The sequence below is a fragment of the Dermochelys coriacea genome, chromosome 7, assembly GCF_009764565.3.
Source record: "Dermochelys coriacea isolate rDerCor1 chromosome 7, rDerCor1.pri.v4, whole genome shotgun sequence".
Taxonomy (NCBI): domain Eukaryota; kingdom Metazoa; phylum Chordata; order Testudines; family Dermochelyidae; genus Dermochelys; species Dermochelys coriacea.
The window spans coordinates 123,104,074-123,130,813 of NC_050074.1; the positions used below are offsets into that span (position 1 = coordinate 123,104,074).

Sequence of the window (26,740 nt, forward strand, 5' to 3'; positions counted from 1 at the left end):
GAGTTTTAAAAATCCTCAGATTTTATTTCTCCCCCTCTCCATTGTTTGTAACAACTTCTCCCTGTCGAAAGCTTACAATTAACATTTCCTTACCCAACAGGTTTCTTGTGAATCCTGAATTTTTCCTCCCTCACGTTAGAGGAGGTTGAAATTGACAGAGATCCCACCTTGTCCCCACTCTGTGCCCCAGTTGCACTGATGCCAGCACAGCTCCAAGAGTAGCTTGTGTTGAGTAGGACCACACAAACAGTGATGATCATTGGTTCTTCCAATTACAGGCAATGGTATGGTGGATTTAAGGAAAAGAGAGGATAAAAGCATCAGGCCATTTCACACTCCATTGTATGGACTGCAAAACAAGACAAATCTGGGACCTAAACACTTGAAGGTAAGGGACACGTTTTCAAAACATTCTGGTCCTTGTGCGTGCAAGTGCTCAATCTGCATGTGCAGTCTGTTTGCACTGCTCAAATGCCGAGAATCCAGCCCTACATGTTTACGGAAAGGCCATGGCTGTTTAAGACATCAAATGTGGTTGCATATTAATTAGTTATTTAGTCAGAAGAGGCTGGTGCCTTCTGAAGGCAGGTGAACAAAGACCAGGGCCAAATTTTGACCTTTCTTAATCTGGGGTGTAGCTGGAATAATGGCCCCTGTTTAACTGAGAGCAGAATTCAGTTCACAGCTGCAGGACATAAGTTGGCATCAATTGTACTGTATATGACCTGCAACATGGATGGCAGAGCCCATCCTGCCTCCCTGAACAGAAGAGAGATAGCACCATGTGTATAGTACCCAGCTACCCCCATCCTGCTAAGCAGGAGGAGCAAGGGCAGGGGAGGGAGCCGTCTAAACAGGGGAACAGAGCAGTAATCTGTCACAGAGAAAGGGGCACAGGACTGCAAGAGCCTTCAGCCATGTGCTTGGACCAGGGCACCTGGCTGGGATACCTACAGCAATCAGACCAGTTCTCAGGCACTTTGCAACAGGTGGCATCAGTCCAACAACTAAGCGAACAGGATCCTGGCACGCCAAGGTCGTTCCAGCCTCCCGCGGGTCAGACCCAATGGGAGGAGTTAAGGCAGCAGGAGGTGCTCTTTCCTGGATTAGCCAGCGACAAGGAGGAACTGCTGCTAAGGCCCAGGGGTCTGTTGACCTATGGTGCCCAGTGACGGCTTTGCTGAAGAGGGCACATTTCCGACTCTTTCCACTAGCGGGCCAACACCAGTGCAACAGATGTAATGCCCCCCACAGGTGTCAGTCACTCAGAGACAGGCCCCAAATCTGGTTGGGGGAGCAGAAGATACAGGGTTAAACCAAAGAGGAGCCAGAAGTCACCTCTAGATCTGCCTCTCCCCCGCCAACTCCTTTGGCAGCCAGGGTGGGGGAATCCAGGTCCGATTGGTATGTCCCGAGCCCATCTCCAGATTACAGCTCTGCAGCTGCAGGCGGCCCTACGGAGCGCGGTGCAGGCCCGTGGACGGCTCCTGAGGGAGATGCTCGATTTACAATCCCTTGTTAAAATAGACGTAAGGCACGCAGTCCCCGTGCGTGGCCTGGATGCAGGCTCGGAGCTCCGGCTCCAGGCTAGACAGCGCCAGAGAGCTGCAGGGAAAGGAGATGGACAGTCAGGCTTTGATTTGCTCTGCACTTCTCCCGGACCCTGTTGGAAGTGTCCTTGGTCTGGGAGTGGCCTTCTCTCAAGCTGGCTGGGGGGGGGGGGTGGGCTGGGCAGGAGGCAGACCTTCCTCAGCCAGATCTTAACAGTGGCCATGGAAGCAAGTCACCAGCTAATATGAGCTGCCCTCAGGGCAGGCAGCAGAGTGCACAGACCAGGGGAATCCAGCCCCATCCTACACCCTGATCCCAGCATAGGGTGCAGAGCGCAAAGACCTGGGGAATCCAGCCCCATCCTGTGCCCTGACTTCAGCACAAGAGGCAGAAATGGGGACTCATCTCCCCCCTTCCCCACTCGGGACAGAGTGCTCAGTGTGGGGATTAGCATCTGTGCACAGGTCAAACGCTTTGGAAGGGCAGCACTGGCTGCAAGCCCTCAAGATGACCAAGTTCCCTTTCCAGCAAAGCCTTTCCAGAAGATGCCTGCGCCCCCCGGGGTATGCAGAGGATAGGTCAGGAGAGGGGTTCTCAGGGAGAAGCAGCGCGGCTGGTACCATTTCTGTGGGAACAGCGAGCAGGCAACGGGCACCATGAATAGGAGGCTGCAGGGCAGAGAAAACCAAGCGTTACCAGTGACAACTCAACATCTACTCTCGGAGCAAGAGCCAACCCTCAGCGACACCGACAGCCCCCGCAAGAGTCACCTCTCCTGGAGGGTGCAAAGCCGAGAGCTGGACCAATTGCGGTCATTCAAGCTCCCACGAGGTGGGGCATTAGCCCTGGGGAATCCTTGTTCCGCTCCCCACTTCCTCTCTTCAAAGGCCCCAGCATGGCTTGTGGCACACCAGCTAAGTGGCCAGGTCACAGTGGCTGCCTAATTTCGGTGCTGGGTGGAGTGATCTAGCTACGCACCCTCATAGAGCACCGTGAGCATTGCTCTGGTGAATGTCACTTTGGTGCTGGGGCCAAGGTTCAGTTCCCAGCCAGGCTGATGAAGTCCAAGGCAGCTGATTGACACCAAGGTGTAGGTGAGCACGTTGCCCCGGACTCTCATACAAACACCAGCAAACTGGCTACCCACACTCAGCCCAGCAGAGCAGCTTCTCGCTCTGGAGCTTCTTTCCGTGCAGCTCTCTCCAGCAAGGTGGCTGAACGGTGAGTCCAGAGATCGGGGTTAAATTCCCAGCTCACACCCAGATGCCCAGCCTATGTGACCTTGGGCAAATCTGTCTCATGCCTCAGTCTCCCGCAGCTGTAAAATGGGGATAATGCTTCTCTTTTTCCAGGAGACCCAGGGCTGATTTCACAAGACACTCCCATGCTGCAGCGGTGGGGGTTGGAGAAGCCGAGGGATGGATGTGCTCAGTAGGATGAAGCCTGGGCCCCCAACCCCCGGTGCAGGGCAGGACCTCCCTTGTTGGGCCCCCTGTCCCAATGCCAGACTGCTCCCACTCCTGACTGTCACAACTGCTCCAGGCCTGATTCTCCAGAGTACTGGCAACCCCTGGATTCGCCTGAAGCTGGGGCAGCTCGGAGGATCAGAGAGCAAGCGCCTATGGGAATCTGGGGGATGGTCCCTGACAGGGCTCAGGAGAGCCCACAGCAGTTAGCATTGCTTGGATCCAGGGGATTTAGACACAGAGGAGAGGGAATACCACTGGGGAGGGGACGGTCCTTTGCAGTGTAGCAGGGACCCTGGGTTCAACCTTTACCAAGGGGGACCTTCTCCTTGGGTCCTTTCCCCTTCCTCTGATCCACAGCATGGCAGCAGGGCCCAGTATATTGCAGATCCTTGGTCTGCTCCTGATGCTTCTTTCTCCTCCACTTCTGGAGACCAGTCACCCAAGGATTCAGCAGGAGCCTGTCTACATTAGACATCATCACGTGCTGTGCTGGAGTGAAGTGGGGCACAGCCCCCCCATGTGTCTCAGCCAGGTTTCACTGCTGCCATTAAGGATGGGACAAGCACCCTACACCAGAGGAGCGAGCAGCTTCTCCTCCCCAGATGTAGGGGCTTGCGATACAGAGGAAAGTGGTTAGAGCAGGGAATGGCATCAGGATTCCTGGGTTCCATCGTCTAGTTCTGCCTCACTTTGTGGTGCTAGGCAAGTCGCAAACCCTGCCCCCACTACCTTTGTGTCCGTTTCACCAGCTCTGAAATGGGGATGTAATAATTATTACCTGCCTCAAAGGAGCACTGGGAGAATCCACGAATGATTTATTATTATTACTGAGGTTCTTATCTGTGGCAGGGAAGTCCTGGACTCTGAGCTTGACAGAAGGTGGGAAAAGAAAGATTTTCAGAGTCCCTGCCTGGAAAGAGCCAGCTGTCTGCTCCTGTTAAGGCCGCACACTGACTGGGTTCTTTTGACAACTCTTTTCTGAACCCGAAGCTGCAAGACTGGAGCTGAGGAAAGGTGGTGATTCGGGAAGGAAGATACTTACAAGCCCCCGGCCAGCATCACTTGTAAAGGTGCGTGGAGGACCTGAATTCTCTGCAAAGAAATCAGCCCAGGAGAAGGTGAGCCCAGAAGGTCATCCCTGAAGTTATCACAGCCAATGTCCAACCCAGCCTGGGGAGAAGGAAGCCTTCCCCCAAAGAGCTCAACGTGCTTGGTGGATCTGTGGCCAGATCTAGTCTGGCAAATCCTTTGTTCATATCCCGTATACCCACATACTTTCTGGGGCTCCCTTAGGGTCATCTGGAGCTCCAGTAGGCCCCCATTACTCAAAATGATAAGAGGGCTGCAGCACATGATTTACGAGGAGAGGCAGAGGGAACTGGGATTATTTAGTCTGCAGAAGTGAAGATGAGGGGGGATTTGATAGCGGCTTTCAACTACCTGAAAGGGGGTCCAAAGGGGATGGATCTAGACTGTTTGCAGTGGTAGCAGATGACAGAATGAGGAGTAATGGTCTCAAGTTGCAGTGGGGGAGGTTTAGGTTGGATGTTAGGAAAAAACTTTCATTAGGAGGGTGGTGAAGCACTGGAATGCATTACCTAGGGAGGTGGTGGAACTTCCTTCCTTTGAGGTTTTCAAGGTCAGGTTTGACAAAGCCCTGGCTGGGATGATTTAGTTGGGGATTCGTCCTGGGGGTTGGACTAGATGACCTCCTGAGGTCCCTTCCAACCTGGATATTCTAGGATTCTATGACAAGGGCCAGCAGGGGTGCGGGGGAAAACTGAGGAAAGAGCACAAGCGAGAGAACCCAACCCCTACAGATGGTCCAGGGGGAAAAGGGAGAAAAGAGGGGGCAACAGGGCCATGGGGAGGTCTGACCACCAGGAAGGGGGAGCTGGATATGGATGTGGACAGGATGCCACTGGATGGGGATGATGGAGGAGGAATTCAGAGCCTCCTGAACCACCCACCTTCATGAAGGGGAGCTTCTCCAGCCGCTCCATGAGAATCGGCAAAAGAACTAGCCAGAAAGAGAGAGATTTTATCAGCCCAGCCACTCCATTCTCTGCCAACAAAGCTCACTGAAGAGCCAGGGGCCAAGCAAGGTGAGATCCAACCACAAGGAAAAAGCCGTCAAGGGAGGTTCTCCCACTCCCAGTCACTTACACCCAGGAAGGCCAACATCCCTGCCCCAGCCTGCCTTCTGACTGGGGAACGGAGCAAGCACCCCTGCTCTGAGCCCAGGGCAGGGAAAGGAAGGGGGCATCTCCTACTGCTCTGCAGAGCCCCCTGGTAGTAGGTACCAGAAGGGCACCGAGACCAGGGGAAGATTTCCATCCAGCGGCTGAGTCATGGGGCCCGTCAAGGTGCGTGGGGGGGGGGGAGGATAAAGAACTAGGGTGGGGGAAATCCCCAGGGGTTGGAGTGGAAGGGAACTGTCCTTTAGACTAAACAGGCAATATTTGGACTGTCTATACATTGCCTTCCATCAGAGGGTCTCGGCACACTCTGCAGACACAAAATAAACCACCCCTAGAGGCAGGTACGCTGGCCATTGTACAGATTGGGAAACTGAGTCAGAAAGCGTGTCTGGGTGTTGGAGCCAGGACTAGGCCCCAGACATCAACAGTTCCCAACCTTCTGTTCTACTCATTGGCATATCCTAGGTACCAGCCTTTCTGCGCCCAAATGGCTCCCAGCCCTAGTCTTATCCCTCCCCTGCCTCCTGCCAGCCCCTGCACTGGTGGGCTTGCTGGCTGCCTCCTACGTCTCCTCCGCAGATTGCAGGGGAGCTGTCGCTGGTGCTCACCCATGCCAGGTGCTGCCATGACGATCCTGGAGACCACCACCTGGGTAATCCCCTTGGCCGCAGCGACCTGAAAGCAAGTACAACAGTCAGCCAAGTCCCTCCAAGGGCTACATCTGATAGGGCAGTAATGCAGCCAGCTGGGCCGGTCTGCGCTCGCTGTTCGAACGCCTCCGTGGGTCGCTGGGGGTGAGGGGGTGTCCAGGTCTGAAGCATCTGTGTCACCTACTCCAGTCCCATCCCCAGCCTGCCCCCCTCTCCCCCCCACCCAGGGAACGTGAGCGAACATGGCTAGATTGGTCTTACGATGGCAGAGTTAGGACCAGAAAGTCGGCAAGGCTGGGAGCTCAGACCTTTCTGCAGTTTGTCTCACGGGCCCTGCACACCACCCCCTTTCCCGCGCCAGCTGCAGCATCAGCTCCTGTGGAGACGTGATCCTGAAAAAGGATTCAACGTGTTTTCAGGCGTCTCGGCGCCGCACGAGCAAAGCAGCTAGGCCATCAGAATCCATCGGTAACAGCCGCCCCGCCCTGCTCCGCGACGTACCCTGGAATGGCCCAGCTCACAGTCCTTCTCATCTGTCACCATGATCCCGTTAATGAGTTCCCTAAACACAGACAGGGAACCATGAGTGCCTCAAACCCAGCCTCCTGGGTCACCCCTGTCCATACCCCCCATGAAAACAGGGTGGGCCCTCCTCTCCTTCCACCAACAGTGCCAAACGGTCCACACCTCCCCTCCCCCCTGGCTTAGCACAACAGCCTCCCCTCCCCCCAACTCTAGGCCATGCAGGCACCTCCAAAATTGGCTCCCCAGAGGTGTATAGGCTTTGGCCCTTGACCCTGGTGTCATCATGCAGCCTAGTGCATCGTGGCTGTAAAATGCTATCCAGCTGGAAGGGCAGTCATCTGATCTGAGTGGGGATAAGGCGGGGTGGCGATGGAGAATTGGGCCCTTTTCAAACCTTCTGCCACGTGGGTGAGAACCATGCGAAAAAGGGCCGATAAGGAGGGCGGAAGGATTGCAGTGTGTTTTTATTCTGTGTTGGTACAGCACGTACCACAGTGGGGTCCCGGCCCATGCCTGGGGTCCCTGGGTGCTACAATGTGCCCTCCCCTAAATCACCTGTGGCTCCCTCATTTATCATCTGTTTCCCTGGACTGGAGCAGCACTCCAGGCAGGCATTATCTGCAACAACCCCAGCTAAACAGAGCACGGCATGGACAGCTCCCACCCGGCTTGTCTGGCACAACTGGTGCCCCTTCCCTGCACCCTACTGAAAGGTGCTACCGTAATTCAAACAGGAATTATTTCGGGGAGGGTCCCTGGCCTGCATTACCCAGGAGGTCACACTTGTGGATCACAGGGGTCCCTCCTGGCCTTGGAATCTATGATCATTCAGAGGAAGTAGAGTTTTGCCATGGTGACTAAGACTCCCGGCCCATCAACTCCGGGCTTCTTCCTCAGACAGCGGCCGCCTGGTGCTTCCGTGTGACTCTTCCCCTATAGGGCGCCGGCCTGTTTCTACCCATATAGACCACTTTGTGTTGGTCTATATCCACTCCTGGCCCACCACTCTGCTGCCAAATTAATCAAAATAAAGCATTTGCCACCTCTGCTAGCAGGACTCGCCCGTCAGTGTTTTAATACACGATTCAGAAAATGTGTCCCACTAAATCTCTGGCAGGGAGATCAGGTAACCGGCTCTCCATCATCCCGATGCAGGATTTAATCGTTTTAATCGCTAAACACCAGGGCTGCCCTTCTCCGGCCGTGAAACAGGCGGGGGGGGGGGGGGGGAATGAACGGTTTGTGCAATGCTGCCACCTCTGGGAGGCTGCTGGAAATAGCACCTACCCATCTCACAGGAACACTGCGGGAGGGTGATGACCGCTCTGCTATACCCCGCGCCCACCAGCCACTCCAAATGCTGGAGGGCAACTGAAAAACCCTCCAGAGGAAAAGAGGGTTTTGCCACTGAAATTTTGTTGGTCCTGCTGAGAGTTTAGAACGTGGGGGCAGCTCTCTCAGGCACGTAGGCAGGTGCTGGCTTTTGGGAAGAATATCAAGCGTGTACATCAAGCTTTGTACAGTGTCAAGAGCTGTCCAAATATTAACAACCTAGCTCAGTACCATCACCCCCATCACACCGGCGGGGAAACAGGCTGAGAGAGGGGAAGCCACCTGCCCTCACAGCAAGCCAGTGACAGACAAGAACAGAGCGCAGGAGTCCTGGCTCTCAGATCTAGGCTCCAACCACTGGTTAACATGGCCTCTCTCCTCATTACAAGTCACCTCTGCCTGTGGTTCCAGATCCCCCATCCTTGTCTGGTTGTTGACAAGGTGCCACAGGCCGGAGCACATCCCTGGAGAACAGAGACAGACTTACTGTTGCCTCATCATGGGGATGTTCACACAGTTGGCGGCAGCTACGGCTGCGAATGGGACCCAGCGTGCCATGAGGGGCGGGGCTCTCTAGGAAGGAAAGAGACTGGAGGGGAGCACGGCCATCACAACAGTCCTGGAGCAGCTCTCAGCATCCCCTAGATGAGAGGAGTTGCTGGGCCAGCAGCCCAACATGCAGTGCGAGAACTGGCGCCCTCAGCAGGGAGGAGCAAATGACTCTTGGGGACTGAGCCCCGAGGGCAGGACGGACTCTCAGAAGCAGATGTGTAGGGAAAGCTTGCTCACTGCCGCATGGGCCAGGCCTTCAAATCAAACCCTCCAACCTGCACCTTTCACCCAAATCAGCCACTAAATAAGGCGGAAAAAAATCCTGAGACCCAGTTCCCTTATTCAACCCACTGCCCTGTGCGACAACAGCCTGGCCAGCTGGTATCTGTGTCCGGCTGCACCTGGGGCTCATGCTGGAGTACTGCCGAACACATTAGCAGGGCTGGGAAGATCAGCACCAAAAGCCTCGCAGGGAGCATGGGAGCCAGATCCTAATGATATGGGTTTAGGCACAAGGACCTAACCAGAAACCTGCTGGTATCTTCACAGGGAGGCAGAGATGGTCCCAGCGTGGCTGTATGCTAGGGCATAGTTGCAAGGGTGCTTCGGACAAGGAACTGGGGCGTGTGCATCACAACTAGGCATCAGGGTCGTGACCGCCGTGTTATTAAATGGGAGGGAGGAAGGGCCTAGTATGGGAAAGGAGTGGACAGGAAAAGTCCAGGTCCCCTGCTGTGTAGGTTGAATGCCAAATCTCTGGACCTTTAAAGGGTCTGTTGAGTCAGCAGCTTGTCCATGGAACGGACGCTCCTGCAGAAAGCCTTTGGGGAGAATGTGGAGCAGCTGCAGGTTTGCTTCTGTATTCAACCTGGGGCTGGCTTATGCTCAATTGCAACAGTCTTCAGTTGCCTGACACACCGGTGGTGTCCCCGTACACAGGAAAGCTACTCCGCTAAAGGATGGGGGGGAGCCACGGCTGAGCGGGCACTGGCGGGGACTTGTGTCTTAGTGGCACCATCGGAGAAGCGGATCTGACAAGCAATGGAGCCAGCAGCGCCCTTGAAGGCAAGTCCCCCTGTTTGCAAGCAGAGAGCCTCCCCCACTGCACCCATGCCCTCCTCAGATACCCCCACTCCACGGTGTTTTCCCCGCACATATGCACAGCAGAGCCCCCCCATGGTACCTTGGTGTACAGGTTGAGTCCCACTGCAGTCGCCAGGGCTGTGCTGGTGGCAGACACGTAAGCCACTCCGATTTGCCTAGACAGTAATTTACGGGGGGGTGGGGGGGGGAGATAACACGTAACTCAGCAATTCCCAGAGGTTGCCTGAACAAGCGCCTGGCCCCTGGGAGAAGCTGGGGGGCAAGAGGGGAACATCCTGAGCACTCCCCCAGACAGGTTCAGGACTGGATCCTGGAAGTCCCACATGGAGCTCCCAAAGGGCTGCAGTTCACACCCTTGGAATGTTTCCACTTGGGGGGAAGAGAACGCAGGAAGCGCGGCATTATGGGTAAGGCACAGGACTGTGAGGTGAGGAAACAGCGTTCTGTTCCCAGCTCAGATAATCTCCCCGTGCCTCAGTTTCCCAATCTGTGAAATGGGTTGATATTATGTCTCGATGTTGATAACGTGCTTTCTGACCCTCTATGGGAGGTCAGAATATTCTTCTTAAGGAGCTGAATCCGGTGGCTCATTACATGCTCTTGCTGGGATCTAACTCCCAAACTCTCCTCCTTTCCACATGCAGATTTAGGCAGCTCCTGCAGTTAGTAACTTTCCAAAGACATGCAGCCACCTCTGGGGTAGAGGGCAGCAGCCATCTGGCGCACATGATGCTGCTCTGTGATGCAAAGAGAGGACATGTTGGCCAAGGACACCGGGGTAGATTGCTGTCCACGCAGAGCGGAACGGACCTTGGTGACTGCAATTCCCGGTCCTCTCCTGCAACACAGCATAGCTACCCAGGTGGGATGAAGGCCCCAGGGCCTAGCGTTCCCCAGCTGGTCACCTCTGACAAACTTCTGCTAACACAGAGCCTGGGGAGGGGGACCTCTGCGTCCGTCTAGGGGCCCACGGGAGCGACAGCTCTTCAGTAAGGTCAAAAGACTCAGGTCCAGAAATCTAAGCCAGGCAGCCTCCAGCCTCATGTGCCTTTAGACTCTGCCCCGGGGTTGATCCTGGGCATGGCAGCAGCAGCGCTATGCCAAGTCACCAGTGCCACAGCCCCTCAGCCGCCGCCTATTCAGAGATAGCTTAGAGATGCCACGGACCAGTCAGGAGCCCATCTCACCCAGTGCCCGGGGAGGAATGGCAGGATTGCTCTCAACAGGGCATTTCCTCTCCTGGCGACAGGGCGGATACCTGGTTGCAAAGCACAGCAGGCCCTGGGATGGCAGCAGGAGGCACGGGGCAGATACTCACGTGAGCGAGATTGGGCAGGCCGCGTTCCTGTTGGTGTAGTTCACCAAGGCGTTGAACGATTGGTTCACCCATTGCCAGAAAACCACCGCCGGGACCGTCCTGTCGGGGAGAGACACCAGAGCTCAACCCATGTGTTCTGCCCTCCCACCGCCTGCCAAAGCACCGGAGTCGCAAGGCTGAGCTAGCCCCTTCCCAGGGCTGGGGAACTGCTGCAGGCTGCAGTCGGTGTCCACCTCTCGCAACAGCAATGTAGCCCCATCCCCCCAGCCGCCCTGCTGTCAGGGATTGGCAGGGATGCTCAGGAAGGATAAAAACTGGGGGCAATACATACAAGACACCCAGACCCACTGCAGCTGCAGGCACTGCCAGTCTGGAGTCAGATGGGGACAGTCTTTGGGGGACACAAGACAACACACACCCAACCCCTCCCCACCTGCCCCGAGAGGGCTTGAGAAAGAAAGAGTGAGAGAGAGAGAGCGTGTGTGTGCGCGTGCAAACATCATCCCTATTTTGCCAAGAAGGAAACCGAGGCACAGCTACCTGTCTGCGGTCCCACTGGAAAATGAACCCAGGAGTCCTGGTTACCACTCCACAGTGCCATGTTGCCTCCTACTAGAGCAGCAAGGTGGCCAAGCAGTAGGCCTGGGCTCTCAGCTAGGCAGGGAGGGCTCCTGGGGATTTGTTCATTCCTGCCGAGCTGTGCTGAGCCCAGGGGCGGGGCTGTGGTGGGCTCCTCCCCCGGCCACTCACTCCACCAGGTACCACATCAACCTGGCTGAGTTCTGCTCCACAGCCTGGCATGTCCCTACCCCTCTGAAGGGAAGGACAGTCTGTGGTGACAGCTTGTGGGTGGGACTAAGGATCCTGGCAAAGATCCCCAGCTCCGCCAGCTACTCATGGGCACTCCTCAGGCTTCCCCCTCCCTGCATCTCAATTTACCCATCTGTCAAATGGGGGCAGAGGGGATTCATTCCTTGTCTCACTCAGTTTGCCAGCGTGACTTCACTGTCTGAAAAGCACCTAGGAGATCTGTGGGCAGAGGGGGATAGAGATGAGAGGATCTTTCACAGACCAGTTGGGGACAGGAAGCTCAGCCCTTTAAAGGCCAGGAAGGGGATAAAGATAATGGCTGAGAGTATCCTGAGCCAAACAGTTTATTGCTCAGGCAAAGGGAGACTCCACCTTCATTAATCCGATTGGTCACTTCCTAGGCATTCGCAATCCAGGTAGCCAATGAGTTTAGAAAAGAGGCGGAGCTAAATGCCTTTTTGCTCCTCCCCCTGCTAGTGAGGGGGTCTTGTCAGGCTCCTCTCAGAGGACAGCAAACCAACCCGCCAGCATCTGACTCTACACTAGAGCTGGAAAAAATCCCAGCTTTGGTCCATCATCTGGAGTCAGGCCAGGATCAGTCCTTAGAGAGCATTCTCCTCGAACGGCATAGGAGGGACACAGAGGAAGGTAAACATGGGGGCACCTTTTAATTCCACTCACACACCAGAGCAGGAGAGGTTTTTCCGAGAGTGAGAAAGAAAACATTGTGATACAGATTAGGAACTGTCTCTTCAACAGTGGGACTTGTTGGGAGAGGTGGGATCCGAGATTTCAGAGGATACAAAGGAACCAGGAGAGGCAAGTTAAAAAAAAAAAAAAAAAAAAAAAAAAAAGAGAGCAGAGAGAGCCCAGGACTGGCTTTGGGTTAATAATTATTTGGGTTAATAATTAAAGGGTTTTTAATCAACAGCAGAATCGGTTAATAAGATAAAGAAGAAAAACATGCGAGTGAAGCAAAGGACAGATGAGGTTTCAATTGGGCAAAGGGCTCATTTTTTGCCCAATTACTTGGATGTATTAGAGGCTGATGCAGAGAGGAAGGATTTAAATCTAATGAAACAGAAATGTTAGCAGGCCTTTTTTAAAAAAAGGTGTCTTTGTGCTGGGTTTTAGCATTTCCCTGCCAGGTTGCAGACTCCAACCCAGCCATGTCCTGCTGGAACCTGACAGCAAAACTGATCAGAAGGCAGGACAGTGAAATTGACCAGTTTACCTTTCCCTCCCTTTTGAAACCAACAACCCCCCCCCCCCAATAAAGATGAATTAGCAGAAATGGTGACAAGTAATTTCACTTGCTGTATCCTGAGAGCAAGGACACGTTTCCTCCACGAGCTCAGGGTTTCTATGGTGACCATGTTTAAGCTCCTGTGGCTGGGTGGAAGGGCTGGAATTTCAAGACATGGCGGAGGAGGAAGCTGTGGGGGTTTGGCACAAGCCTGGACTGCATAGCTATCGATGCAGGTATTCAGGCATAGGCCTAAGTTAATGCAGTGAAGTAACAATCTTGCAGGCCTCAGTCCTGTAAGAAAATAGCTTAGCTAAACAAGGCATACAGCCCCAAAGACTTAGCATAATCAGTTAACTAGGAATAGGCCTAGATCATAAGATATATGACACCACAGAGGGCTGTCTGATCCCAAGAATGTCATGATAACTAATTGGCATCTACACTAATAAGCTTGAAATAAATGAACGGGTAACCTATGGGAGAAGCAGTACTTGTGGCACCTTAGAGACTAACAAATTTATTAGAGCATAAGCTTTCGTGAGCTACAGCTCACTTCATCGGATGCATTTGGTGGAAAAAACAGAGGAGAGATTTATATACACACACACACAGAGAACATGAAACAATGGGTTTATCATACACACTGTAAGGAGAGTGATCACTTAAGATAAGCCATCACCAACAGCAGGGGGGGGAAGGAGGAAAACCTTTCATGGTGACAAGCAGGTAGGCTAATTCCAGCAGTTAACAAGAATATCAGAGGAACAGTGGGGGGTGGGGTGGGAGGGAGAAATACCATGGGGAAATAGTTTTACTTTGTGTAATGACTCATCCATTCCCAGTCTCTATTCAAGCCTAAGTTAATTGTATCCAGTTTGCAAATTAATTCCAATTCAGCAGTCTCTCGTTGGAGTCTGTTTTTGAAGCTTTTTTGTTGAAGTATAGCCACTCTTAGGTCTGTGATCGAGTGACCAGAGAGATTGAAGTGTTCTCCAACTGGTTTTTGAATGTTATAATTCTTGACGTCTGATTTGTGTCCATTCATTCTTTTACGTAGAGACTGTCCAGTTTGGCCAATGTACATGGCAGAGGGGCATTGCTGGCACATGATGGCATATATCACATTGGTAGATGCGCAGGTGAACGAGCCTCTGATAGTGTGGCTGATGTGATTAGGCCCTATGATGGTATCCCCTGAATAGATATGTGGACAGAGTTGGCAACGGGCTTTGTTGCAAGGATAGGTTCCTGGGTTAGTGGTTCTGTTGTGTGGTGTGTGGTTGCTGGTGAGTATTTGCTTCAGATTGGGGGGCTGTCTGTAAGCAAGGACTGGTCTGTCTCCCAAGATCTGAGAGAGCGATGGCTCGTCCTTCAGGATAGGTTGTAGATCCTTGATGATGCGTTGGAGGGGTTTTAGTTGGGGGCTGAAGGTGATGGCTAGTGGCGTTCTGTTGTTTTCTTTGTTGGGCCTGTCCTGTAGTAGGTGACTTCTGGGTACTCTTCTGGCTCTGTCAATCTGTCAATCTTTCCCCCCCCCCTGCTGTTGGTGATGGCTTATCTTAAGTGATCACTCTCCTTACAGTGTGTATGATAAACCCATTGTTTCATGTTCTCTGTGTGTGTGTGTGTGTATATAAATCTCTCCTCTGTTTTTTCCACCAAATGCATCCGATGAAGTGAGCTGTAGCTCACGAAAGCTTATGCTCTAATAAATTTGTTAGTCTCTAAGGTGCCACAAGTACTCCTTTTCTTTTTGCGAATACAGACTAACACGGCTGCTACTCTGAAACCTATGGGAGAAGGGCACCCCCACATTAGTAGGGCAAGGAAATACAAAGAAAGCCCTCCTGAAGATGCATTAAGCACAACGGCGTCAGCATAACACATTATAAAAGTTGTGTGCCGGCCTGTACACCTTGGGGAGACATAATGCGTGGGAGATGCCAGGATGGCGACCACTGGTGACGTTGATGGTGAGGAGGACGAACACTAAGTCTTTCTGCAAAGGATGGTGGGAGTAAACAGATGCTCAGACACCCATTCTGTATTAACTCCATCCACTGCACTGGGATGGAGTGTTTGCAACTAGTAGAAATACAGAAGGTATTTCCCAAGAGTGAGTGTTGCAACCGCGCACATTGGGGTTCCCAACTGAATGGTAATTTTAGTACTACTGGGCTTGATCTCGGGAGGGCTGATAAGGAATTCTTAAGTAATCCATATAATTAATACACAGTCTCTAGATCAGGTGACAACTATATGGAGAGGAGAGGAGAGGAGGACTGAGAGGCTAGCCCCAAGGTTGAGGGCAGGCACATAGTGCAAGGAATACAACCTGTAAACAACATTCTAGCAGCCTATGAAGAGTTGGCCCATTCGTTTCCCTGCATGAAGATCACCAGTGTTTCAGGACAGGGGTCAGATCAAACATGGGACGGGACGGGACGGGACTGGACACCCTGAGGAAATTACCTTGCCCACATGGTTTGAAGGTCCCAGTCATGTTAATAGTCCAGGAGGATGCTGCACTGAGTGGTCAGAAAGGCTTAGAGATAGAAGATCAGGTTTCTTTTCACGTTTGTCACATCGCAGGCCCAGCCCTTGCATCTCTCTTCTAGCTAGGTGTTTATGCCATGCCCATTACCATGGCATCCATGCTGGTGGGATTGATATTAGAATCCATGGTGCTGCTGAGTCTGTCCCCCTGCCCTTTGTCACCAGGAGGGAGCTAATCCATCCGGTCTGACATGGCTTCCTGCAACTCACTGCAGTCAATTCCCTGCTTAGCCTAACAAGGACAGCTTTAAAGGGGGACTGGGAAAGGAGCTCTTGCTGCTCCCCTGCAGCCCCTGACCTGTAAAACTGCAGCATGAAGCCAGTGATGGCCATTCCCCCGGGCACCTGAAATGACATCCTCCCAATCAGGTTCATCTTCTCGCCAGAGTCTGGGTGGAATGCAGAGTCGTAGAGCTTCTTGGCGTAGAACAGCTGTTCCTGGCTGGTTCCCGGGGGTACCAGCCCAGCCCTGCAGGTAGCAGAAAGAGCAACATCCTGGGAGTTTGTCAGCTCACCATCCCCACCTAGTATCAGACTCCTGCCAATCGCCAGCCTTCACATACTGCCATACCTACAGAGTGCCTATAGAATGGGCTTAGGTGAGCACGGCTCATCTAAGGGCAAGGATGTTTGGGGTATATGCGCTGAAAAGGGAGCATCCATATTCTCCATAACCGCCTCAGTATCCCTGCACTCCAGCCCCACCACCTTTAGGATGCCCAGATACCATCACCACCTTACCTACCCGGAAGGGCTGCATGAGAACTCCTTATGGGGCCTGTTGGTGCAGATCCTTAAGAAGCCAAAGACTCTGCTGAGCAATGTGAGATGCCCCCCTGATCCCAACCCCTGGGGCTGAGCACATGCAATCTACTGGCTGGTGTGGGGTGGCTAACTGCTCTCTGCTGGACCAAATGTACTGTCCGCTCAAGTACATGCTATGTCATGCCCTTGTGATGAAGATGCCACTGCTGAACAGAGAGGGAAGCTTTCCTCACCACAGAGGTTTACCCCTCACATACAGCAAAGGCAGCCTGCAAACAGCCTTCTACCTTCATTCAGATCCAGTGGCCGCCTGGCCATTTACCTGCAGCTTTCCACCAGCGCCTTAGCCCTGTCCAGCTCATGTTCTGACACCAGCACCGTCCGCGGGTCTGTGATGTTGAAGAAATGTTTTAGGCGCCCCACAAAAGTGTTCTGGTCCCAGCGCGGGGCATCAATGCTAAAATTGGTCAGCCTGATCATCGTTTTAGCAGGGATCTGGAGGGGAAAGAGAAAGGGGAGAACTTTTAAGAGGAAACCTTCCCCTAACCTCCCCAAGGTTCCTGTACCAGAGTATTGCCATGTAATCAGCCTTCACAGTCAGCACTTCTCCCGCAATTGCTCATCAGGCCATTTGATGGAGAAGATCCTTCTTCCCAGGGCCAGGAAGAAAACCCAGTGAGTGAGAGTTAGGAGTAGGCCTCAGGAGTTGCTCAATCCACTAGCTCAAACTGCCTTTCTAAGCAAAGATAGTGGTGCAGGGCCTGACCACCACCTGGTTCTGGCTCAAACATCACTGAAGCCGCTAGCCATTCAGAAGCCAGCTTCATTCTTGGAGAGGTGCATGAGCTCACATGCTCATTGCCGGACATCCCTTATTTAGCCTTGGGCATGCAGAGCGCACGTGATACCACTGGGGGAGAACGGGATGCCAAGAAACATTTCTACCTCTAAACCATCTTCTTAGGGCATCAGCTCCTCAAGGCAGGGATGGTCTCTGTCCCGTGTATCTGCATAGCACCTACTAAGCACAGTGGGCTGGAGGTTTCTGGGTGCCACCACAATACAGATAATTATGCAGTCTAGTTTTCTACACCATAACATCAGCTCAGGTATCCCAGCGGCCTGAAGAGGTCAGAGGGGACAGTGACGCATGACATGGGCATAAGATGGTGGCTTACATCCTCAGGGCAGTCTTAGTCAGTCCCAGACTGGCAGCAACCTGAAGCTTTTATCCAGCCAACAGCTGTTCAGGGGCTCATGTGAAATGAACGAGCCAGGTGTACCTCACCCAAACCACAATCAAAACGGCAGCTTAAGTTAGTTGCCAATTTAGCTACTTTGTCACCAGATTTAGGGACTTTTTTGTTTCCCTAGCTAGAAAATAAGTATCAGTGACCAGTGACAAATTTAGCGACTTTTACTGCCAATTATGGTGACATTCAGAGAAAGAAGTCACCAATATGTATGGTCACAAAATCATTCACAAGCAGCTTGATAGCATTAATAAAATTAATTCCATGCTCTTCTTACTACCTTCTGTTGGACACCATGTCAACGTCATTGTGTCTCAACTGAGCACGTCCTTGGAAGGAATTGCATTCCAGGGCTGCTTGGGCTGAAATCAATATAATCTGCAGGCGAGAAAAAGACGTTCGTGGAGGCTAACTAAATACTTTGCTAAAGCCAGGGGCGCTTTGGAGAGAGCAGCACATTAGCCAGGGCTTGTTTTTACCCAAATGTTCTTTCTCACCGCTCCATAGTAGGCAGCACAGCCTGTGATGCAGGGGAAGACGGCTAATAAAGCAGGCTGTGTTTGGGAGGCAGGTTAGCCAGCTAGGAGAGCCGCACGGATGGAAGGTGGGGTGGGAGGAGACAGGGCTATGTGCCCCAATGGGGCAAGGGGCACCATGCCTCCAGGGAGGAAGCCCTTACTACAGGATCAAAGGTGGAGATAACTCGATTTCAGTTCCCCTTTACTTCTTCCTCTGGCTTGGCCTGGGGTTAGCTGCCCAGCTGTTTTCAGAAATTGAACCCTGGAAGCAGGGGGAAGGGGTCCAGCTAGTGGATTTTTGTTTTTAACCTACTTTCTTGGCTCCCTGCAGGGCCGAGCTCAGGTCAGGCGAATGCCCTCTTTCCCCTGGCTCTGGGCTCCCCCTTTCACTAACCTGTTGGCTCAAATCCAGGCCAGCAAGAAAGTGGGGCTCGGCTGAAATTCACCGACCTGGGCTGCAGCGTACAGAGCACTCTTCCCAATGAGCAGAGGCCCACTGGCTCATGTACAAACCTTAAGCCCTTTGCTGAATAGGCTCAGAGAGGGGGAGAACATTTAATCAGAGCCAGGGGAGGTTCTTCCCTTGCAGCCAGGCCCCCTCAAATGGGTGGAAATTGGACTCTCAATTAGGCAAACAGCAAAGTCTGTACAGTGGGGGTTTGTAAATCTTCCTCTTCCCCTCTGGATCAAATTGCTGCAATTAAAAGCACAACAAAAACAAAACCCCCCATAGTTGTGATAACATGGCATTGTTTTATAAATGAAACACACCAGATTAAGAAGGGAAAATATTCATTAGCCTCAATGCAGAGCATCCTTCCTATCTATCAGACACATTTGGCAATGCTTAATTTGTGCTGGAGCTTGCTGAGACTGAGGGTAGCTGAGCCCTGGCCCCTCTTTCATCACAAATTAAGCACTGGGCATATCTAAACCTGCAAAATATCCTCATCCCACTGCAGCCCAGGGCGGCTGGGATTGGTTAATTTCAGCTGAGCCCCACTTTCTTGCCAGCCTGGATTTGAACAGACAGGTTAGTGAAAGGGGCAGCCCAGAGCCAGGGGGAAGAGGGCATTTGTCCGACCTGAGCTTGGCCCTGCAGGGAGCCAAGAAAGTAGATTTAAAAATAAAAATCCGCTAGCTGGACCCCTTCCCCCTGCTTCCAGGGTTCAATTTCTGAAAACAGCTGGGCAATTAACCCCAGGGGAAGAAGTAAACGGGAACCAAAAATCAAGCTAGCTCCACCTTTGATCCTATAGTAAAGGCTTCCTCCCCGGAGGCCCGGTGCCCCCACTCCATTGGGGCACATGGCCCTCTCTCCTCCCACCCCACCTTCCACCTGTGGCTGGCTAACCTACCTCCCCCCCGCTCTGCCAGCTTCATTAGCCATCTTCCCCTGCATCACAGGGTGTGTTACCTACTGTGGAGCAGCGAGAAAGAACACACGTGGCTAAAAACAAGCTCTGGCTAATATGCTGCTCTCTGCAAAGTGCCCCTGGCTTTAGCAAAGTATTTAATTAGCCTCCACAAACTTCTTTTCCTCCCCTGCAGATTACAGTGATCTCAGCCCAAGAAGCCCTGCAATGTGATACCTTCCAAGGACATGCTCAATGGAGATATAATATTGACTTGGTGTCAACCAGAATGTAGTAAGAAGAGCATGGAATGGATTTTTACAACACTATTGAGCTGCTTGTGAATGATTTTGTGACTATACTCACCTGGGCGTGCACACGCGCGTGCACACACACACACACACACACACACACACACACACACTGTAATTGTGTATATATTTCTCTGTTGAATACTCTGGAAATTTTTAGTGCCATTTTTAACTCCTTTTGAGTGCTTCAACAGCTACATCTAGTGACTTTTCAAGATCTGTCTGGTGACTTTCTGCTATGTGGGGCTGGCAACATTGCCAGGCTCAGTGTCTGGGCTCCTCAATCCCAGCCCTCTCTGCTCTGACCTTCCAACTCTGACGGGCGGGGGGGGGGGGGAGAGGAGTGTTACAACTGACACCTGCTCCCTAGGAACTGTACTAGGATCCCATAGCTCATTGCATGGAGGCTACCACACAGTCATCATGACCTTTGCCTTCCCATCTGGACTGGAACTGAACCAGCAACCTACAATGAGAAGAGGTCCTTGCCCTATAACCGTTCCCCTGTGCCAACCTGGCCCAATGTCAGCCAAGCTCTGATGTTGCAGGATAGTGGAGGTTTCAGATGCTTTGCCCACTAGCACTTTATTTGGGATTTATTTATTTTTTTAAAAAACCCCACTGATAAACTCCTGGAGAAGTCCAAAGCCGCTGGAATTCTGGATTGGATCCCTCTGGAAGTTCACCTGAAAAATACATTCTGCCTTAAAGACAGATTTCTGTCCTGCTGCCAGGAACAGAGCCACCTAGCTACCCAGCAGGAGAGTGAATTCATAGCGCAGCCTTTACCAACACACTATTTCCTTACATCGCGCCATCAGATGCACCACTCTCCCCAACCCTACTTAGCACAGCTGCAATATTAAGGTTGATAACGCTTAGCCTTCATTTAAATAGGTCTGTCCACATTCCACATCCTTCATGGACACTATCTAATTAATCAAAGACTTTCAAACTTCAGGAGAAGTTAATGCTGCTCTTAGGACATTATCTTTGGCACATTGCACATCCTGCTCATTTCGCTAGGGAATTTAACAAGCAAGCAATATACTAAGTTTTATATTTAACAAAGAACACCGGAAGCTAAGACACTGAATTTCAGCAACATTGAGGAAGAAGCCGTAACCTGGCATTCCTAGTCATCTTTTTTCATAGATTCCCAAGGGCAGAAGGGACCATTGTGACCATCTAATCTGACCCCCTGTATAGCACAGGCCTTCTGAGCACTTGATACTGTAAGTTTAGTGTTGGGTCAAGACCACTTTTCCCCCCCCCCCAATGAACTTCCCTGTGTTTTTAAAGGGAAAGGAGATAGCTGAAGGTATTTTGCTTGGGCAATTTGCAGTCTGTGCTAACAGAGCTCGTAACTTCTTTGATCCCAGGCCTATGCCAGAGACTTTTAGCCCAGTGGTGCACTCCATTTATAAACAGCGAGGTGGCAAAGTTCGCAGATGATACTAAACTGCTCGAGATAGTTAAGACCAAAGCAGACAGAAGAACTTCAAGAAAGATCTCACAAAACTAAGTGAGCGGGCAACAAAATGGCAAATGAAATTTAAGGTGGATAAATGTAAAGTAATGCACATTGTATGTATAGTTGGGGTTATTTTTTCCCCCAATATGATGGGGGCTAATTTAGCTACAGCTAATCAGGAGAAAGATCTTGGAGTCATCGTGGATAGTTCTCTGAAGACATCCATGCAGTGTGCAGCGGCAGTCAAAAAAGCAAACTGGATGTTAGGAACCATTTAAAAAGGGATAGAGAATAAGACGGAGAACATCTTATTGCCCTTATATAAATCCATGGTACGCCCACATCTTGAATACTGCATACAGATGTGGTCCCCTCATCTCAGAAGAGATTACTGGCATTAGACAAGGTTCAGGGCAACTAAAATGCTTAGGGGTTTGGAACGGGTCCCATATGAGGAGAGATTCAAGAGGCTAGAACTTTTCAGTTTGGAAAAGAGGAGACTAAGGAGGGATATGATAGAGGACTATAAAATGAGTGGTGCGGAGAAAGTGAATAAGGAAAAGTTATTTACTTCTTCCCATAATATAAGAACTAGGGGCCACCAAATGAAATTAATGGGTAGCAGGTTTAAAACAAATAAAAGGATGTTCTTCTTCACTCAGCACACAGTCAACCTGAGGAACTCCTTGCCTGAGGAGGTTGTGAAGGCTAAGACTATATCAGGGTTTAAAAGAGAACTGGATAAATTCACATGGAGGTTAAGTCCATTAATGGCTATTATCCAGGATGGGTAAGGAATGGTGTCCCTAGCCTCCATTTGTCAGAGGGTGGAGATGGATGGCAAAAGAGATCACTAGATCATTACCTGTTAGGTTCATTCCCTCTGGGGCACCTGGCATTGGCCACTGTCAGTAGACAGGATACTGGGCTGGATGGACCTTTGGTCTGACCCAGCATGGCCATTCTTAAGTTCTTATGTAAATACTGCAAACTTCCTCCATTCCTGATGGACTTTATAACTTCCCTGGATACGGAATTATTTGGCCTGTAGAGCCTACAAGATCCTTCAGCTTGGTTAATGGACTCAGTAGGTTTGTTGTTATCACACCCCGCAAGAAGACAGAAGTTCTAAAGAAAAATCTGCAAGATGGGCAACTTCTGAGCTTGTTGGCTGATAAATGCCAAGTATTCTCATTGTTGTATTATAGAGAGCCAGCAATCTTTGCAATACTGGCCTAGGAGCTAGGAACACCAGAGTTCTAATCATAGTGACATAGGCCTGGAATGAACCTCCTGGATCTGGACCTGTTCAAAAAAAGAGGAATTTAAATTGGAATGTGGGTGAGCAGAATTGGATTGGTTTTTCAGCTGAGGCCTGCCCAGTGCAATGGTATTAATACTTTCCCATTGCTATGGGCATACCTCCTAGGATCGCATTTGCCTTTTTCACAGCCACATCACAATGGTAGCTCGTAGCCATCTTTTGATCAATGAATACACCCAGGTCTTTCTGTCACTTTCAACTGCAGAGCCCTCCGCTGATAGCAGAAGTTATTAGACCTTCAGTGCATGACCTTGCATTTTGTACTAGAAATGGGATAACATTTAATATTACTCCTGTCTTCGAGATCATCCAGTTCTTCCTCTACAATATTCCAATCTTCCTCTGTAGTGACGGTGCCTCCCAATTTTGGGTTTCCAGTAGATTTCACTAGCTCACTACTACTTTCCATACACGGGTCATGAATGAAAATATTAAAGATTAGATCAAAGAACGAACCTTGAGGAACTCCACTAGGAACCTCCCTCCAGCCCAACAGTCCTTCAGCACCGCCTATTGCCATCTCCCCTTCAGTGATTTCTTTACCCATTTTACAATTTTGTACTAATCCTCATCTTGTCCAGTTTAACTAATAATTTCCTGTGGCATTGTATCAAATGGTTCATTGACATCCAAATAGATTAGATCTACTGAATTTCCCCATCTAAAATAATCATTTACCTTATTCAAAGAATCAGGTTCATCAGGCACTATTTTTGGTAAACCTGTGTTGCATTTCATTGCATTTTCCATTGACCTCTATGTTGTTAATTTTTTGTTCCTTCAAAATTTGTTCCAAAGCCTTGCCTACTGCTGAGGTCAGACTAATATAGACACTATGTTTGCTATTCTCCATTCATATTCTACCACACCCAATTTAATAGATGTATTAAAAATCCTTGCTACTGGACTTCCAGTTTCAAGTATCCATTCTTTCAGTGTTCTGGAATGACAATTATCTGGGTCCCCAACCAGAACACGTTAAACTCCTTGAGCTTTGCTTCCTACCTCTGATGTGGTTATTTCCATCTCTAGATGCTCATTCACACTAGTCATCCTGCCTCTGTCACCCCATGTTCTCCATCCCCGGCCTTGTTAAAAACTGAGGCAAAATATTCATTTGTTTTTGGACCATACCTAGTGTACACTTAATTTCTACCCCATCATCACTGCATGGCAACCCCACTTCTTTTCTTGCTCTTTTTATTTATATAGCCAAAGCATCTTTTACTATTTGTTTTAATGTCATTTGCAAGGTCTCACTACTTTGGGCAAGTCCCACTTTCTCCCTACGCTTTCAACACCAACATGGAGCTTTTGTTTGCTGATCACTCTCTTTCTCTTGTTCTCGTAGGCTCTCTGTTTAGTCCTAATATCCTTTCTGAGCTGGTTCTTCAACTAGCTAGAACTGGAGAGCTTCTCCACAAGTTTCTCCCCCATGCTGTGATGCAAAAACAATGTGGAATTTGTATCTTAAGACTTAAAAATTCCAAGCCCATCCCGCACATTGAAATCCCTGAGCTTTTCAGGTCAGTTAACTTCACTTAATTCCTGCAAGATCTGCCCTTTTGAAATAAAAAAACCTTAGTTACCAACTAAAAATCTGCAAGCGATCACATCCAGAAATAACTGTCAGAAGCATTTGCTCTCCAGTCTATACTCAGGAAGTTAAAGTCTCCTACAATGAGAATTTCAGGTAATATTTCTCTTTCTAATATTAAGACTCCAACACAAACTTATGGGCCCTCTTAAACCTTCTGTACCTCACTGTTTCCCATCATCTTAACGAGGATCATTAAACTTACCAGCCTTGCCAGGTTGAATTGATGTTTGTGCAATGCTCTGAAGATGAGAAAAGCCATATGAAATAGCCAAGTATTGATATTCGGGGAAGGGGGTGACCCTGATGGCCCAATTCAGAAGAGGAGCAATACGAGGATCCTTTGGATTGGAAGGATTCTGCTGCCCCCTTATAATCACCAGTTACAAGACAAATTAAGCCCGCGGTACCACCTTCTCTACTGGCAAAGATGAAGTGATAGGAATGGGAGAACTTAAACACAACGGACCCCAAGCTCGTAGGTTTAAGAACGGATTAACCTTGAGCCCAATCCGAGCTGCTAGCTCTTACCTTGAGGATGCCACCTGGGCATATACTCATTTATTTTAGAATTAAGTTATTGCTTGGCTTTAAAGTAGCCAGTAACTGACTGCGACTGGCTGTGAGTTTCATGGCATGTTAAAGGGATCCCTACACATTAGCACTTGAACCTTGAAATGATGGACAAGGCTCACGAAAGGAACAGGTGATCTGCTCTCAGATTTTACAAAACAAATAGCCTGCTAAGACTTGGCACCAACATAGCTTTTCCCACCAGCAGGCCTCCCTGCAGTCGACAATGAGAAGCAAGTTTTGCTCTCCCCATTTTACAGACAAAGGTCACATAGCCAGACAGTGGCAGCGTTGGGGATCATCCATGGAGCAGTGTTATGTTTTAAATGAACATTTCTCCATAACCATTTCTGACACAGGCTGTGTCTAGTCTGAGCCCTCCTTTGAGCTATGCAATGGAACCCACACCTATGGGTGTTTGGCATCTAACAATCTACTACTTCCCAGTAACAGATGTTCCTAACACCACGCCTGGGAGAGCTGTCATACTGCAGGGCCTCAGGGAATCACAGGAATGAGAGAGAGAAAAGGATTCTCGGTTCCTCTTCTCCATCCTTGCTGGGGCAGTATCGGTGTGTGCAGTGCACTGTGCAGTCCAGTTTCGGACATCCCAGGAAGCATGTGTCCTGTTGCTGACTAATTCCAAAATCCTGTGGATAGATCCATTGTCACTGATAGGATTCCCGCTGCCACACTGGAACTAACTTACCATTTATCAGATGATCTCAAAACATGGCAACCTGGCTAACTTCAGTGGTCACTGGGGGTGGGGACGCCCCATGCCAAACCCATACCCGACCAATGCACTTGACAGCACTCATTTTACCACGTGCCGACATGGGTGCATTTTTAAAGGGACCATCAACACCCACTGTGGCTATGGGGGCTGCAGCATAAATTACTTCAGCAGCTGCCCAGCGCAGCTGTCCTGGACACACTGCTGACTGGTCTAGAGGTCTCAATGGAAGGAAGGGGTGTAGCATCAAAAGGGGAGGAGACAGCTGCCATGCTCTACTGGCTGGGGATGATGTTGGGGAGCAGGAAACAGACAAAGTCCTTTTCAGCTACCAGCCACATTCTCTTTGCTCCACTCCTGCAGTGGCTGCCATTCAGCCAGCCAGCTACAGAGCACCTCACCTATAGGTTGTCTCCCACCTCGTCTTCACAGCTCCTGTAAAGCCACCCCTGTACAGCCACCTCTGAGTGGCAGAGAGTGGTGAGCAGGAACTGGCCAAAGCAACGGCAGGAGAGAGACGCAATCAAGGGAGAGGGATGAAAGGCTGGGCAGTGTGCAAATCCAAAAGCAGTCCAGTCCAGTGACTAGAGCAGGGAGGCAGGAGCTGAGCAACTGGCCCTGCCAATATCATGTAGCTTCCTTGGGCGTTGTTGGGGAGGGATGGGAAGTCACCTGAAACACAGGTGCAGCTTCCGAGCTGGTTCTGGTGGTGAAAATATCGGGGGAGGGAAGGAAAAATTAAACAGACTGGAAAATTAAATAATCCCTTTGCTTGTCAGTTTGTCCCAAGTTAAAGCCCACAAAGGATACTAATTATTACTCAATACTTCATAGAAAGTCCAAGGACCCCATATTGTGCAGGGGAATGTGACTTGCCCTTGCAATGTTAGAAAACAGTCCATCAAGCTGACTCAAGCTTACAGGTCTTGGTGCGGTGCTTGACCTCTGAATAAATATTAAGCTTCTTTTATGAATGTGCATCATGCTCTCAACATGCACAGGGTATTCCATTCACCAGGGGCCTGATCCAAAGCCCACTGAAGTCAATGAGACCCATGCATTCATTTCAATGGGGTTTAATCAGGGGAAGAAGGAGGTGTTTGACACAGTACCATATGACACTCTCATAAGCAAGCCACAGAAATATGGTCTAGATGAAATTAATGTAAGATGAGTGCACATCTGGTTGGAAGACTGTACTCAGAGCAGTCAATGGTTTGCTGTCAAACCGGTAGGCCATAGCTTGTGGGATCCCACAGTGGTCAGTCCTGAGTCCAGTACTATTCAATATTTTCACTGATGACTTGGATAATGGAGTGGAGTGTATGCTTACAAAATGTGCAGATGACACTTGTGAGAAGGGCTGCCAGCAGTTTGGAGGACAGGATTCGAATTAAAAATGATCTTGTCAAATTGAAGAATTGGTCTGAATTCTACAACATGAAATTCAATAAAAGACAAGTGCAAAGTACTTCACTTAGGAAGGAAGGAAAAAAAAAAAATCAAATACACAACTA

At 50.4% G+C, this 26,740-nt stretch overlaps 1 protein-coding gene across 2 annotated transcripts; it reads right to left on the reverse strand.

Annotated features, from left to right (window-relative positions):
- On the reverse strand, window positions 1-25,809 carry SFXN2 (sideroflexin 2). 2 transcript variants are annotated; one of them, XM_043518743.1, is made up of 13 exons: window positions 25,360-25,809; window positions 16,405-16,577; window positions 15,616-15,786; window positions 10,703-10,801; window positions 9,464-9,539; window positions 8,216-8,301; window positions 6,373-6,433; window positions 5,830-5,896; window positions 4,991-5,040; window positions 4,063-4,112; window positions 3,330-3,482; window positions 2,172-2,219; window positions 1-1,605 (listed from the first exon to the last, which is right to left on the reverse strand). In XM_043518743.1, the coding sequence occupies exons 1-13, from the start codon at window positions 25,468-25,470 to the stop codon at window positions 1,506-1,508; spliced, it is 1,245 nt and encodes a 414-aa protein (XP_043374678.1). In that variant the 5' UTR covers window positions 25,471-25,809; the 3' UTR covers window positions 1-1,505. The 2 variants fall into 2 exon arrangements, with proteins under 2 accessions (XP_043374678.1, XP_043374680.1); XM_043518745.1 differs by lacking the exon at window positions 3,330-3,482 and having other exon boundaries at window positions 25,360-25,797.
- Window positions 25,810-26,740: the final 931 nt, after the last annotated feature.